Below are 16506 nucleotides of genomic sequence, written 5' to 3'. Positions count from 1 at the left end.
TTTGGCTAGAGTCAGCCAATGCCCACAAAGCACAGTTATTTCCTTGAAGTTTGGGAGCTCTTATTTCTTTCCTAATTTGATTTTGGGAAAGTAATAGGACAAGATGCCCCATATTCCCAAACTGAGAAACTGTCCCTTCCCAAGCTGACTGCAGTAACAGAACAGCAGAAAAATCACACGATTAGGAACAATTCTAAAGCACATGCTGGAGGATAATGAGGAGGTGTGACTTCTTAACACATTCTATATAATTCTGTTTTCCTGTTAGCTTCTTTTTTATTCTGGTTAATTAACTAGTACTTTATGCTTTTTCCTACATGTTAATTTTAACTTTTCACAATATTCAAAATATTACAAACAATGCTTTTAATAAATCCCCAAAGATTCATTAAATATTACCTTTTTGTCAGTTTTTGTACTGTTCAGTGCCTTCTCTGCATCTCTGGTCCAGATCATTTGAATTCCCAGAAGTCCTATTTGTGCGGGAAACGTTGCCTGAAAGTCATACAGCTTAAATTCTGAATCGTTAATGACCACTGATGCCTGTCTAATGATGGTGTGGATTGTTTTCCTAATCCCATTCAGCAGCTGACCTAGCCAGAATTCCACATTGCCCTGAAATAAACAAGAAAGTACTTTTAAAGAACTAGTTTATGAATAATTCACAAGGAGCAAAAGCTCTACATGACTTTTATCCCAGTTCTTCATACTCCCATTTCCCTCTTTGTTATTCTTGAATCTTTAAAAGATTCCTTTCCTCCTTCTGCTCCACTGCCCTTCTAGACATATGTGATGGATTTGACACTTCGCAGCAGTACTGCTGAGAAAACAGGTAAAGCAATTGTTACAAAATGACACAAATGTCCTGTCCTTTCTAGTCTTTGCTCTTGATGTTCACATTGGAAGGTTTTCGTTCAGCTAGTCAAATAATAGCATGATGTGATACTGTTGGTCTCTAAAACATAAATCTACTTTAAATCAAGTCATGAAAAACTTCAATATATATTTTCATTACCTGAGCTAAAACTGGTTCAATAATATTGACCCGTTCTCCTTCTTGAGATTCAAACAATAAAATCTGGTCGTAGTTTTTTTCATGAAATCCCACTCTGTTAACATTGTCAAACAAACTTAATAAATGTGCCTACAATAGAATCAGAAAAAAAACCCACTTGAATAAATTGATCAGATATGGCATTCTTACTTTATCTTTAAATTCTGTATTAGAATGTTCTGTAAATCTTTCCATCAGTGTAAGAAATTCTCTCAAATAAATAACAAAATCCTCCATGGTCCTCACTTAGTAATATTGACCATAAAAACATATTGCTTTATTACTTGTACCTGAATAGTGTGGGAATCAGATGCTTGACCAAGGATTTCCAAAAGAGCAGGGTCAGATATGAAAAAAAATCTTGGAAATAATAACCGTTTTTTTTCCAAATAGCCAGTCAGTGATTTCTGACAGACTTCCAGCTGTTCCAGCAAATGTGGTAATAGCTGTGCCAAAGTCTCATCTCCAACACAGCACTGCACAATGTTTGATGTTTCATGGGCTCTTTGCATAATTCTCTGCCATGATTTATCAATGTTCTGAAATCTTCTGGCTTCCTGAAGTACATGATAAATACATTAGCTTTTCATCATGTTTGTCATATTCTAAAAGTTAAATAATACCATGACACAAGGTAACAGTTTAATATTTCCCTTGTTGTTCAAGTATTCTTTGCAGGACTAATGCATGAATATTTATAGGCATGCTTATGATGATCAGTGCTTATAATGACCAGAGTTCAAATTGCACGAGAAAGACTGCACTGGCATAGCTCTGAAAATGTCTTTTACTTCCTGTTGGGCACCAAAATTGTCCACATAAAAGGACTCCAACACACACCAGAAAACAAACAGCAGCCTTCCCAGGAATTACAGTCTTCCTAATAGCAACAGACAGTGTCACCTAAGTTGTTAGTAGTAACACTTGACAAACAAAACCAGTATAAACAGTCTGAAGCTGCTGTGCTTGTAAGGTATAGTAGGTGAAGGGAGACAACTGGGAGCTGAAGAATAAATATTTTTATACACTGGGTTTATTGACATTAAAAACTCTTTATTCACCTACAACAAATGAAATGGTAATGAAGTCATAAATTATCTGAGAGTTAGAATAGATCTCAAAAGACCATCCAAAGCAATTTGTCTGCCATAAGGCAGGGTCATACCCCAAAAATCTGTCTGTCAGGTGTTTAATGATATTTAATGATGGAGATTTAGAAGCCTTTCCAGGCAATCTTTGCTACTGGTGACTCTGTTTTAATATCTAACCTTAATCACATATAGAGAACACGTATTTTGCTTCCTATTGAGAGCAACTCTTATATTTAAAAAAAACTTATCACATCTTCTCTTCAGGTTTTCCTCTTCTTCAAACCAAACAAGCCTAGTTTGTTGAATCTTTTTTGTGCATTATCCTTCCTGGGTAGTTTCTCATTCTTACCACCCTCTTCTATGCTGTCTCAAATTTGTCTCTGTGTTTCTTTGGCCAAAACCAGGTACAATATTCTAGTTATCAGTTATTGCTGTTTATGCATTCTACTCTTCTGCCTTCATTTTACATACCAGCAAGCTAAAACTCATTTCCTAGTAGTAGTATCAGAGACAATGTCAAAAGTCTATCAAGATATATGGCAACTAGAGTTTTTCCTCTATCCGCAAAGCTTCTCACCCACCCTAAAAATAAATTAGCTTTGTTTGACATGTTTTGTTCCTAACAAATCCACACTGACTGTTACTCATCTCCTTGTTAACTTCCAGATGCTAACAGTTACTTGTTGCAATATTCATCAAGAAACTGGAATTAAGCCTGCTCATCTATCATTACTCCTCCATCAAGCTGTTCCTTCTCCTACTTCTTTAAAGACAGTCACCACATTTGCTTTTTTCCAGAATATTGGTTCATGTATTTATCATCCTCGGAAGAAGTAGCTTTAGCAGTTATCAAATGGCTCAGCTGCGCTTCAGCATTTGGTCATCTGCAAAAACTGCTCATTGATTCTCTGATAAGCATTAACAACATAAATATATCTCCTGAACTTAAAAAAAAAGTACTGTTATCTTAAACAACAGTTAAGAAAGCTTTATTTATCTTACAAAAATTTATATTAATTTGGGAAATTGTAATCCTTTAATTATATGTGGCCTAAAATAAATTAATATCTAGTAATTACCCAATAATCATGGTTCTGTTAAGTTACAGAACTTAATTGATCCAGTTGATTGAACTGTGGTGTGTTAAAATTTTATGAAAACCCCTCATTAAGAGACTTAAGAAAAAGGATGATTTCTTCTGCTATTTCTCTCCTGCAGGAAGCCAGATCATTCCTTAACGCTCTTGCAGCTGCTATCATGGAAGGTCGGAATTCAACCTCTTGAAGAGATTGAAACAGTTCACATGCAGCTGCACACATGCAGCTCCCAAGCCTTGTAGCATCTCTCTGTGGGACTTCGTTAAACTGAGTCCTAGCGAGTACAGAATTCATACAGTATATTTGTCCTATGTTATTATTATGTAATAATAACATAACTGTCAGCCTGTAAATATGGGCACACAGAGACATATGGCAAAAGCGATACATCCATTTTGTGCCCTTAAGTAGCTCTGAACCCTGTACTATCATATGATTCACTCATACTGCAAGCTGAGAGGAACATTTGAGCTTGAATTGCAAACAACCCTGTTTCTGTAGGTTTGACCAAGTTCTAAGCAGTTAAACCAGAAAGATCCCAGTTTGGCAAAGCTTCTTCTGAACTGCCTATGCACAGCTCACAGAGCTTATATGCATTATATGTACTGGCAAGTAAACTCTGTGATGTGACAATCCCTTGGTACAACATATTGTTATCATAAATTGGTATACCTGAGGTAGTTGTTTTGCAATGTCTCCACCAACAAACACAGCTTCAAGGTAAATCCAGAGGTTTTGTACAGTAAGCCAGTTTTCAATTATCTCTGCAGTATTGGTCAACTTCTGAACCCACTGTTGTATCGTGGACTTAAATGGTGCATTATATCTGTATGAACATGAGTTAAAGGGAAAAAATAACATAAAATGTTCATTGTTTACTTTGGGGGTTGATTAGATTTACACAGTATGTGCATTTATTAAATTTTGTACCTGTTGCTCATGAGTGACCCCAGTATCATGAGGCTGTCTTCCACCAAAGCTATTTTCTCTGATATATCTGATCCTTTCAGAAGGAGTTCTCCCCGAGTTTTGAATTGGCCAAAAGTGAAAGCATGGGTACTCCATTCACTGATGACATGTTTCAATTTTGCTTCAATATCCTTTTCTTTAACAGCACTGATGCAGATATCCTGTGTAAAATTAAAATAGTAAATTACATTCCTATAAGACTAATACAAAGCACAGCTATAAAGACTATTAAAATTTATTGGCTAGAACCAAACTTCAGTGTAAGTTCTTGTTAATGAAAATATGCATCAAAACACTCAAAGTTATTAAACTACAAACAAGACTATATTCTAGTATTACTTGTAACAGGTACATTTTATGGGCTATACTCCATCTTCACTAGTACTGGCACCTTGAACACACAAAATTCACTGAGTCAATGAATCTGCAGGCAGAATTTGCCTCTCTGTATGAATTAAAATTTGAAATCAAATAAACCAACAGAGGGATTTAAGGAAAATACACATTACCAATCAAGACAATAAATAGTCCAAGAATAGAATGTAGATGGACAACATAACTGTCTACTACTTCTTGAAGACAGTGAGGACAGGACTGTCATAAAAATGGTTATTGCATCAAAGAGAAAAGGACCAGCTACTCAGCTACTCAGACTGGACCCCAAATGCAGGTTCAGGAGTATATTGGATTCTATTGTAGGTTCAAAGTGTTTCCTGAAGTATAAAGCTGGAACTCTGAACCTTTCACAATTCTTGTCTAGAAATTGGGTACAGCAGAGGTTTTATTTCATGTTTTTGTCTTAAATATGTTCCTTTGTGGATCAAGATAAAACAGGTCACTACTCTGGAGGGACCACATATATAGCTAAGTGACAACAGAACTGAAGTTAGAAACTGTTGGGGTTTTACTTCTTTATTTTTAGCTATGCTTTGTCCTGGTAAAAGGTAACAAGCATGATGCTAATGGACTTGCCAGATAACTGCTGTCCCTAAAATGGAGGAGACAAGAGCTTTGTAGCTTGTGCACACTACGTAAGCCTTCTCATCTCTCTGTGCTCTTGTGAAGAGTCACTTTTGAAATACAAAAGAACCTCATTCTCTTTCATCCCATATCCTCCACTTCTCCTGTGTTCCAAAGATTTTCAGCACTTAACAGGATCAGTCTTACATCAACTATTTTTTCTCTCTGATAAGACATTTAAAGGGAAAAAAAAAATAAAAGTAGGCAGATCCTAAATCAGAAGCATGACAATAAAACAATAGAAGTCCTTCTGTGGAAGGATTAGTGTAATACCATCTATCCATTTAAGCCTTCTCCACAATAAAAAGGAAATAAACTAACCATCAGTGCTACTACCAACTACAAGGCTCCATTTTTTCAAAGGAATTCTTCAACTAAAACAATTTTTTTTTAATGTTACAAAGCTGAGTAGAAACAGGATTTCAAAAGCACAGACTCCCAAATCACAAGTTATTAATTTTAAAAACAAAAATCAACCAAACAAAAAAAACACCAGAAGAGTACATGTACCTCAATATCTTCTTTATATTTTAATAACGGGGCATCCATTACATTTTTCAAAGAGAAACTTTCAGAGTCAACATCAAAGTGATGCCCAGTTACTTGTTCAATTCTTTCCCAGTGTCGTGACAACATTGCCTAGAAAAGTCCATAGGGATGATTTTTTAAAAATTGTATTATTTTTAGAACTAGAATGATCACATACTTTCACACTCTATCTGTTTAGCAAATACAAGAGTTTTGATTTCCATTCCACTGAAAGCATTAACAGTTCTTGTAATCACATTATTAAGTCTTTTGTTTTACTTTTCTGTAACTAAGCCTAACTAGATTTTTGTCACAGTATAGCTGCTTTTATCTATAAAAAAGAATTAGGGAAAGCATCTTATGGTCATATATGATAGCCTTCAGTGGAGTGTTTCAAGTAAATCTTATCTCCAAATTATTATGCTGAACATACTTTGTTTGTCATCATTTCAAGCAAAGGACAGCTCTCTGTGAAGTCATCAATTTTTTTTTTTAGGTCTTGAAAAGCTTGCCATTCCTTCAATGCTTTTGGTAACTTTCGGATTCTTTAAAAAGCACAAAAAGAAAGAAGAAATATTTTATTCTTAATAAGTAAAATCTACCATTTAATAGTACAATATATTGTCATTTTTCAACTAGTGGACCAGTAGACTGTAAACATAAATCCAGTTGTGAGCTGGATTGCTTGTGGCTGCAGGCATGAAACACTGCTAAAGACAGTACAGATCACACTGGAATGGTTTGGTTTCTACTTCAGTTTGAACTACAGGAAGTTAATTTGATGTGCAACTCATGTTTGAACTTAAGTTTTTGCAGTGTCATTGTTTTATTATAAAAATTGAAAATGCACCTGATTGTGTAAAAAGGTAAAATGATTAAACAAAATATATTTTTCAAGTAAAATAAAGTACATCCTAAACTAAAACTAGTCTGCTTGCAAACAGAAAAATACTTCTATTTCAATCAAACAAGTCCTATTTTATATCGAGTTTGTACAAAAGATAATTAAAGAAAATCTTTATGCACAATTTAAGAAGAAACTGAAAATTAAGAACCTCTTGTACTGTGAATTGTCACAGCTACTCTTGCTTTTAACAAGTCATGCCAATTTTCATCTGCCAAAGCTACAGACCAAAGACTGACAGCAGTTCTCTTACCGCTCAGTTGCAGAAACTAAAAGCTGCATAAAACCAAGTCATAATGAAAAAATCCTTCAAAGAAATTCCCAATTTTTCACAGCTCAAAATCAGGCAGATCTGTCACACAATGCTGGAGCATATGCAAACTCTTCACTGCTTGCTAGTAAGAGGTACATGAACATATGCATACTGTCAGGCACTACAACAATTTTTATGGTCTTTCATCCTGAATCCAACAATAGATGGTATTAAACAGGCTAGAGAAAAGCATTGCAGAATGGGAAATTATACTCTGCCTTGTATTGATAAGGCTTTAAGAGGCAGTTCCTGGCTACTTCTATCCTGAGGCACAGCAAGTAATGTTCTAATAAACTTTGTCTTGGGATGGCTATTGGAAATGGAATCTCTCAGTTTGGTAATGAAAATGGCATTTTTTTAATACTAATAACTTCTTCCTTTGTCTTAGTCACAGTAGTATTTTCTAACAGCAAATTCTATTACCTGCATATTAAGGTAAAAAACTATTCCACTGATCAGGTTTAAATTTCCTTCTTAAATTTACTGGACATTCTCTTTACACTGTATTACAGTAAAATATAAAGGGAAACTTCCCTCTAGATGTTATTATAAACTTCTATAATGCTCTCTACCACAGCATTTTCTCTAAATATTTCTCCTTTTTATTGCTTTCTAATAGGATTTATTTTCACCTACAGTTATTTTTTTTATTCTTCTTTTCATGATTCTAGGTTTTCTATTATATCAATATTTTTAAAGGAGTAGAAAAAACTACAGTAAAGTGCTACATGTATCTTTACAATTAGGCTGAAGTACTTATTGCATTTTCAGTATTCCTGCTTCTTTCATAACACAGCATACCATCTTAGCTATTTCTGTGTACTCCCTGTACACTGTTTAAATTTCTCCAGCTTTGAAGATAATAGCTTAATGCAATAATGCCAGCAAGCTGCCAAAGGAAGGATAGTACTAGGTTAGACTTTTATTACAAAAAAAGCATTTACTGTCTATTGGTAGTCACCTTGCTTCAAAACAGCTTCACAATTGAGAGAAAAAAAAAAAGAGTCTCACATGAAGTACAAAGAGAAACACATAACTCACAACTATCACCATGCAATGGCTTCCTTCACAGTTCTGAAGAAGGAAGCATAAAGTGAGTCCTACCAACCTGTAAAATATAAGTTAACTATAGAAAAAATCACAAAGTAGATTCCAGAATTCTACTGAAATGAGATCAAGACTTACATTGTCCAAATGCAGAAGTATATATGTTTCATATACATTAATTTCTAGTATTATTTTTAAAATTTTTAATATTTTTAATATTTTTAGAGTTTTTTCAAATTAATGCCTAGAAGGCAGTTCAGTCAGTTTTTCCAGAAAAAGAAGAAAATCTCCACCTGCCTCCTTCAGTTTATACAGAAATGGACCCTGCTAAAATGATGGCACGATCAAAAAACCATATGACGAAAAGCCCTGAGCATAAGTAACCTTTCCTATGTTTTTCAAAGATTTGGGATGAGATGAAAAACACAGATTTGATCTCAGTCTCTCGAATAATACCAAAATGTAAGTGAAGCCTCTCTGAGGTCACACTGGAGAATGTGTGTCTGGGTCTGCAAGAGGTGCATCTTTACCAACAGAGCAGAAAAATTTCTCTGACTTCAGCAAAGCATGGTTTCAACTAGAAGTCATTTTGCATTTAATGTGGAAAACATTATTGCTCTCCAACGTCACAAATAAACCCCCAGAATTTAGTGTGGCTACCTACCCTTCTTGAAAGAACAATTATAATTCAGACAAATGTGCAGAAGTAGACAGTAGCTTCAAAATTCTGTCTAACATCACGGACTAACAAGTTGTAAACTGAATCACTGATAAAGTATTATATGAAGATCAGCTATGAAAGTTATTTATACTTACAACCACCTTGTCACAGGTTTATGCACCTTATTTATTAAATAAGCTGCAAGCTGTCACGTCAGTATACCCCAAAAGCCTAAAGTGACTCACAGACTAGCTGAGTAAGGTCACATTCTAGCTGCATACTGCACCACAGTGCAGAGCAATTTTCATGAGCTAATTAACACACAGAGTTGAGAAATAAAAATTGTATGCACTTTAACAAAAAAACAACTTACTTGTTTTGAAAATCCAGAAGTTCATTGTTAATTTTTTCTATATTTAAATCATTCCAGAGCATTTCATTGTATCCATCAATACTAGCAGTAACTGTATTATAAAGACTGTAAAGTTTCTGAAGTAATGAAAGTTCACGTTTAATTTTGTGTAGTTCAGGATACTCTGTTTCAAATTTTAAAATCAGAAATTTGTGAGTGTTAATTGGGTACAAATGTATTCATAAACATATAAATCCATGTATTTCTAAAAATGGTACTTAATAAATGTATGAAATCTGACTTGCAGTTTTTTAGATGGTGTCTAGTAAGAAAAACTTTTCCAGTTAAATTATGTAAAGACATCAGATTTTGATGCACAGTAATTGTTTAGATTGCTGCTTTTTAATAAATATTCTTCTCTAACAGTAGATGGAATCTTATAACTGAGATGCTGCACCTAGCTCTGTGAGGGAGACAATGTTGAAAATGTAGATGAAACGGCAAAGGCAATGTAGTTTTAGACAAGAACTAAAATATCCCCTATCTCAATTTACACTATTTACTAAAGAAGCAGAAGTTGGGGATGGGGATTTATTTCAAAATAAAAATCTAGAATATATTGGACAATAAAAGCATTTAAAACTGACATCTTTAATGGAATTCCTAGTTAAATACATTGTGATTATTTCATATGCCCTCAGACACGAAAGTATGCTTAATTTAGTATGCACAAATTAAAGTGCTTATCATGTATTCTGCTCTAACTTCAGTTCACACCATAGTCTTCCCAACAAACTGTGTCTGACTACGAGACATAAGGATATTACAGATCAGTTGCACGGCCCAAGGGAATTCATTATGTAACTGGAGCAGCAACAATTTGAGTTCTTTGGCAATGTTTCCCAAATTTGTACAGGGCAGAATACTGACAGGAGATGTGCTTAGCTCTGAACAGAAAAAGCAAGAGAGCTAAGCATCTGGACCCTGAGATACAATATTTTTCCACCTGATGTTTATGTATGTGCAGACTGAAAGCCAGTTTCACACAGCTGTTTTTCATAATAATTTACTGCAAGTAGTTTTTCTACAATGAATCCAGCACTGAATGCATTTAGCAAGAGCCACAAGAAAAATTTAATGTCTTAGGAACAGGTATCCTTATCCCCTGAGAAACTACCTGTAATAGGAAGACCAAATAATTCTTCCCCGGCAGAGAGAGATACATATTTCCTCCACAGTTCATCAAATTTGGCTTGAAAGATTTGTAATCTGTCACTTGCTTCATGAGGAGGAATATTCTCCTTGCTGGGGCCCCTGTAAAAACCAAAGCAAATTCAGCACAATTATCAACCATATGGGTTTCAGAAAGCAGCACAACAGAACACAGAACATAATTACTGAATAGTATTTAATGTTTTCTACCATTTTTTCTAGAATTTTTTACAAAAGACACTAAAAGAAAAAATGCCACATATATTCAGTGTACCAAAATTACATACTGAGTAGTCCTTGAAAGAAAGCCCAATTTATTTTCTAATAATAAAATTCATCTGGGTTACCGTATATATGACAAACAGCTAAAATAGTTTACAGATGTTTGCTTTTTGTTATTTTCTGTTTATTCTGTAAAATATATTTTAATAATTATTTAATCTATATTGTAAAAAGGGAAAGATAGCAGATATATAATTTACGAGTGAAAATTCTGGTAGCTGGTACTAGAACTATGATTAAGTAGTCAGAAAGATAAGAGAAAAAATATTATTTTCCCTAATGAGCACATCTCAGCTGTAGGACTGGGTGCAATCCCCAGATTTCACTCCTGGGACCACTTTTTGGCTACATCACAATCCTTTGGGATGAGAACTCTAAGTATGCCACCCTCTGTTGTGCTATGGTTATTTCCAGAAAGAAATTCAGGCAGATGGGGATGACAGAGCAGAGCAGGCTGGCTGCTTGGGAAGGAAAATGGAACTGGCAGATGAAAGCAGTAACACAGTCAGCAGAGGCAGCCAAGGCCTGATCCCCTAGTACCTCAGCAGGAAGAGTAGGGCAGGCTTGGGTATGATAGTCAGGTTCAAATGATAGTCCAGATCTTTAAACAAGTCCACAATAATTACACAGCATGAAGATCGAGCAGGGAAGGTGAGTCAGTAAGTCAGGGTCGGGAGCAGGTCTAGTTAAGGTAGCTAGGATGAGACACAGTCCGGTGGGTTCCAGGCTGTTCAGTGGTCAGCCTGAGAAGTGGGTCTGTGCAGTGGGATCCACGTTCAGTTCACTAGGGTCCATGGCCAGGCACAGGCACGATTATGGCAGAGCTGGAGCTGTAGGTCAGGGGTCAAGCAGTGAAGTCTCAACTTAAAAACAGATCCCAGGGGGTTCAGCCCTGCACAGCTGCATGGGAGTCCTCTGTCACCAAAGGAAGAGAGAAGCTCTCTGAGGCACTAGCTCTTAGTTGGTCCTGAGCCCAGGCCAACCTTAAGGAGTAGGGGGTGCTCTCAGGATCCCTACAGCTGGTTTCAGCCATAGGGTATTTCCACTAATTCCTCTGGACAACTCTGAGAGTAGACCTGCAGGCAGCACTATGTATGCATGTATCCACATTACCAACTTAACGCTCCAATAGATTCCTTTGAGGTGCAAATTTCACCTTGTTTCTATAGCTGGAGTCTTAAAGCTTTTGCTCAAATGTACTGCTAGTGTGCCTGCAAGAACTTCCACTCCTGGTGAAGGGAAGGTTGAAGCCAAGAACCTGGTTACCTTTTGGACCATTAATGCAAAAGCATATGACCCAGGAGAAGAGTAGATACTCTTCAAGGCCATCCAGGAGTGTATGCTCTATGTGTGAACTGAATTCTGTTCATAACATCAAGGCAGCAGCCTGCTTCACACTGCTCACAGGCTATTGGTGTGCAGTGAGTGCCCAGGGTCAGCTGCTGACATAAACTTAATTGCCAAAAGCCACACACTGTGAATATACTGTCCTAGAACCATTAACCTATAACCACAGCAAGCCAAATCCTGTCTTTCCTTTTTTGTTGCTACTGTAGGAGTGTCCAGTGAACCACAAATATCCCACAATTTAAATTTTCAAAAGAGCCAAAGTAAGTTTAAAAATAAGACTAAGACTCAGTAAATTAAGAAATACCTACAACTGGAATCTCTAGTCACATTGAAGGCATTACTTAAATACTTAATATTAAATATTTGCTGAAGTGCTTTGTTGAGTTTAGACTCCTGAAAAAACTTTAAATTTGGATCTGGATTGAGAATTTGATTTACTTTTTTTCCCAACCTATTAACTCGTACGGAATTTTACTGACTTCAGCATTGAAATCATGCTAATGAAACTGTGACAGTAAGACTGTGTGTCTATCCTACATTAATCTGAAATTAGGCCTTTTATCAGGTGTCATATATACAGTGAGGCTGTGCTGTGCTTATTTTCTGAAGCCCTTTAGATAAGCCATTTTCAAACAATCGCTAATGAAGTATAATTGTATTGCACCACAGGTTACCTACTTTTCATTATAGTCTTTATAAAATTCTGCAGTATCAATCTGGAATTTTTGAACACCTCTCAGTAAATCTGTTTTCATGTCTGGCTGTACCTTCAGCAGCAAGTCCTCAACCTGTTGTGCCTATATGCAGACAAAGAGAAAAATCAGGCACAAAAGATGCAGGAAACAAAGCACAAAAAATTTAATTAGGAAAATAGGTTTGTTCTAAAATGTCAACATTAAGAGGGTTCACAATAATGATTTGAGAAATAATACAGCTACGATACCTGTGAGTTTAGGTTCTTCCAGGCATAGGCCAATCCATCAACTCTTTCTGTATTTCCATCTTGAAAGAGCAGATTGTGTTTATGAAGCACAGAATAAGATTCTTCTATAGGTCCAACTGTCATGTCAATTTTAATCTCATTCTCTCGGATTTCCTTTAGTGCTTCCATTGCTCCCCGTACATCGTCAAGGTCATGGATGGGTCTGCTTAACCTCTTGCTAACATTTTCAATGAATGAATAAATTTCATCCATGTCTGTGGCAGACTTTTTAGTCAAAGTTAATCCAAATGTTCTTTGTCTTGAGCGGCATTCCTGAATTAAAGCTATTTTCAATGACTCTGTTGCAATATCCACTGATTGCAGTGCACAGTGATCAGGCAGTTCTCTGATTTGCATTTCTAATTGCTAAGATAAACACAAGTGTTCAGCCTTTAATTTCACTAAAATTTAACAGAACAGTTCATTTTTATTAAAGATAACATACTTACAGAAAAGTATCTGATTTGAGTTTGAAATTCAGCCATTGTTGGTTTTGTATCCATAAATTCCTTCACTTTTTCCTCTGGATCCTACATAAGAGAAGTTTATTTAGCATTGGTATTACAATAACCTAGAGGGTGCTCAGCTGCCTGATGCACTGTGCAAATACAAATGCTCCCTCTCTAAAAGAACTGAAGATGTAAGCATTAATTATTATAAACACAAATTATTTTACTTGAACTGCTTTTCCTGACTCTCACTCTTTGTGCAGTATGCTTTATAGAACTTGAAATCTATCTAACTCCAAAACTGACATGGGTGAGGATATCCCTAATCCATACAAATATAACTACAAAATTTACAATGTAGCTGCTAAAACTTTGCTGGAAATACTTCCTTCCCGGTGTCCCTTCTGCCTGCAACTCCCCAAAGGCAGCTCGCATCCTCTAACAGGTATTTAAATGGGAGCAATTGCACTCAGCCATCTTCAGTCTTCCCAAACCAGCAAATTTAACTGCAGTTTCTAGCTACAGATGGACTGGCCATTTGAAGAAATCACAGCTTGGCAGGGAAGGATGAATCTGAGGGAAGAGAGAGCATTTAGCCTGTTGAAGGTTGTTCAGAGGCAAAGAACACTGAGCATCTTTTCATAAGGTAGGCCAGTTTCTGCAGAGCTGAGAGCATCAGTGTCACCAGCTCAAGAAATGTGCTAGATTCTCAGTTCAGTTACAGACAAATGATCTTTACCCAGTTCAGTGAATTTCCTCTACAGTCTGCACTGTGAGGTCCATGAGAATCTGCTTGCACTTCTCTGGCCAATAATGAGTTACCAGTGACAGTTTCCAGTGGTCCCACAGAGATTACAAAGATAGGGGAAACAGTGCCAACTTCTGAGGAATTTTAACTTCAAGGAGCAGATTAACTGACTACTTTAGAAGATTTTAGTGAAAAAGAAACATCATGCTACTGCATCATCCAATCTGAATATGCCTTGTCTGGATGAAATGACATGCTATCAACATGTGGCTAGCTCAAACAATATCTCAAAATACGGAAGTAACTAAGCATTAAGATTTGGAACCTCAGAAGCCATGAAGAGGTGAAAATGCCCTATCTCAGCCTGGCAAAAAGAGTCAGCTGTGGGAACATGGTCACTTATGAGTTGATTTAGGAAGGGGTAGTTAAAAATAGTGAGCTGTTACAAAGATAAGATTACTACTGTTTTAATTGCTTGTTTCTCAGCCTGACTAAAGCACCTTTGATAGGTAAGACCAGTAGTTGTCCATCCACACAGAGCTGAATTTCACTAGTCAGAATGTATACAAGGTTTTATTTCATCAAGAGTCTCCTGCCAAAACGCTCCCTGGAGCTTTACCATTATGTGACTGGACCCATTTCCTAATGAAGATAAGTCCACCACCAGCCTAAATTCACTTCAGCTTTGGAATCTTTATTAGTGAAAGATTTCCTAGATTTACTTTATCTTTTTCTTGTGTGTGTATGTGTGTGAAGAAACAGAAAAATATCTTTCAGCAGTGATTACTTGAGAAGAACTAGTCAGTTCTAGCTATTCAGGAATAGCTTTGTAGTCTGCAATTTCTCAGAGATTCTGCTAAATTGTTCTTTTCTATAACATCTGCAGACAAGATGCTGTGAGATAGATGCATAAGCATATAAAAGCATAAGCTTGTTTATGCTCCAACATTCTTTTTTGTTCTTCTGCTTTCTTGCTTAGATGGTTTAATTGATAAAGATTTGCAAGTTCTGGTCAACACAAGAGCAGAAGAGGAATTACAGGTATATGAATGCTACCATGAAACCAATGCATCCTACCGAGCAATTCTTTACACGACCAATAACATTTTTTTTAATTTATCTAGATTTCATGACATAGCAACATTATATTAAATATGTATCTAACCTTGTTCCAGATGTTTGAAAATTCAGAAAAGCTGTTCAGAAGATCCAATGCTTCAGTTTTAAGAGATAAAATAATAGTACTTAGTTGGATCACCACTTTGTTTACATCCTTATGTTCGAGGATCTGCTTGTCTAAAGGTTTCAGTGCCACCATCCTGGTGAGTTTGCTCTCATCACCTAGCTCTACAGCAGCAGCTTGTTCAACCTGGCATAAATTAAACAAGAAAAAACATATGTCCACTAGTTTTTTGGGATTTTGGTTTTTTTAAATTATGGCATGCCCAATAATGAACTACTTCTAGGAACCAATAATGAAGTACTTCTAGGAACTGACAGAAAGTGCAGATATACCAGCCACAGGGAGACTCCCTGTTCTTAGCTTGGATTTTTACAGAACTATAGTTCTAGTGTTAATGTTCATTTCATAAAAAATTGTCATGCAGAGCTCTATATTAATCATCTCTGAATTACATCAGTCAAATATGTGCCTTATACAAGTACAGTTGTGTTGTTTTCTCCTTCTGCACAACTCTTACATCTTCCTGCTTTCTTTAGTGTAGAATTACAGTCTATACCCATTCCTGTTTTCTTTACTGTAGAATTATAATCTATACCCATTCTTAAAAAGTCTTGGAGGCAGTGGAGGGTTGGCTGCTTGGAAATAAGTAAACAATTCTGCTTGGTAAAACTGAGTTCAGTCCACTCTCTCCTAGTTCTTTTATTTATTTATTTATTTATTTATTTATTTATTTATTTGGAGGACTTGAATGTTTTTTTCCATTGAAATGAGCTGATCCATTTTTCATGTCAGGTAGACAAAATAGGAAAATATTTTTACAAACATAATTCTTAGCACAGATCTGCATAGATGTATATTGCATTACCAGATGAGACAATTAAGGCTATATGATTACCATTACTGTGCATTTTTGTACTACAACAAATTTCAGTTTCTATCGAGACCTCAGACCTTTCCAAGGTTTTAGTGCTAATTTTGACGCCAGCTAAAATATTTATATAAAAATAATTACTGTAGCATTATAGGTACCATATGAAGACTGAAAGTTTAACTTAAAATATAATTTTTGCCTGGAAAGACTGATAATTTATATTCAGCTAGTAGTACACATAGTACACATAGATAATGGTTCTATGCTATCATCATCATACTTGAACAGTATATTTAAAATATTTTTTTAAAGTAACTTTTGATTTTAATTTTAGAAACCACCAAACATAAGGCTTATGAATTATCACTCTTATGTTTAATGTCTTGGTATAGA

At 35.7% G+C, this 16506-nt stretch overlaps 1 protein-coding gene across 1 annotated transcript in view; it reads right to left on the bottom strand.

Annotated features, from left to right (window-relative positions):
- The window catches only part of LOC103756797 (dynein heavy chain 5, axonemal), a 153905-nt gene that overhangs the window by 107073 nt on the left and 30326 nt on the right, over nt 1-16506 (bottom strand). Inside the window, exons 26-38 of the mRNA XM_025894875.2 lie at nt 15225-15428; nt 13312-13392; nt 12824-13228; nt 12559-12677; nt 10214-10350; nt 9058-9220; nt 6193-6304; nt 5742-5870; nt 4173-4372; nt 3915-4068; nt 1345-1611; nt 1016-1144; nt 400-615 (exon numbers count right to left, since the gene is read on the bottom strand). Coding sequence (XP_025750660.2) covers nt 400-615; nt 1016-1144; nt 1345-1611; nt 3915-4068; nt 4173-4372; nt 5742-5870; nt 6193-6304; nt 9058-9220; nt 10214-10350; nt 12559-12677; nt 12824-13228; nt 13312-13392; nt 15225-15428 — 2316 coding nt within the window. The remainder of the gene's footprint in view (nt 1-399; nt 616-1015; nt 1145-1344; nt 1612-3914; nt 4069-4172; nt 4373-5741; nt 5871-6192; nt 6305-9057; nt 9221-10213; nt 10351-12558; nt 12678-12823; nt 13229-13311; nt 13393-15224; nt 15429-16506) is intronic.

Source organism: Manacus vitellinus, unplaced genomic scaffold (assembly GCF_001715985.3).
Source record: "Manacus vitellinus isolate BGI_N305 unplaced genomic scaffold, ASM171598v3 scaffold_17_pilon, whole genome shotgun sequence".
NCBI classification, from domain to species: Eukaryota; Metazoa; Chordata; class Aves; order Passeriformes; family Pipridae; genus Manacus; species Manacus vitellinus.
Note: the sequence above shows the minus strand (reverse complement) of the source record. Positions and strands in the feature narration are given on the sequence as shown.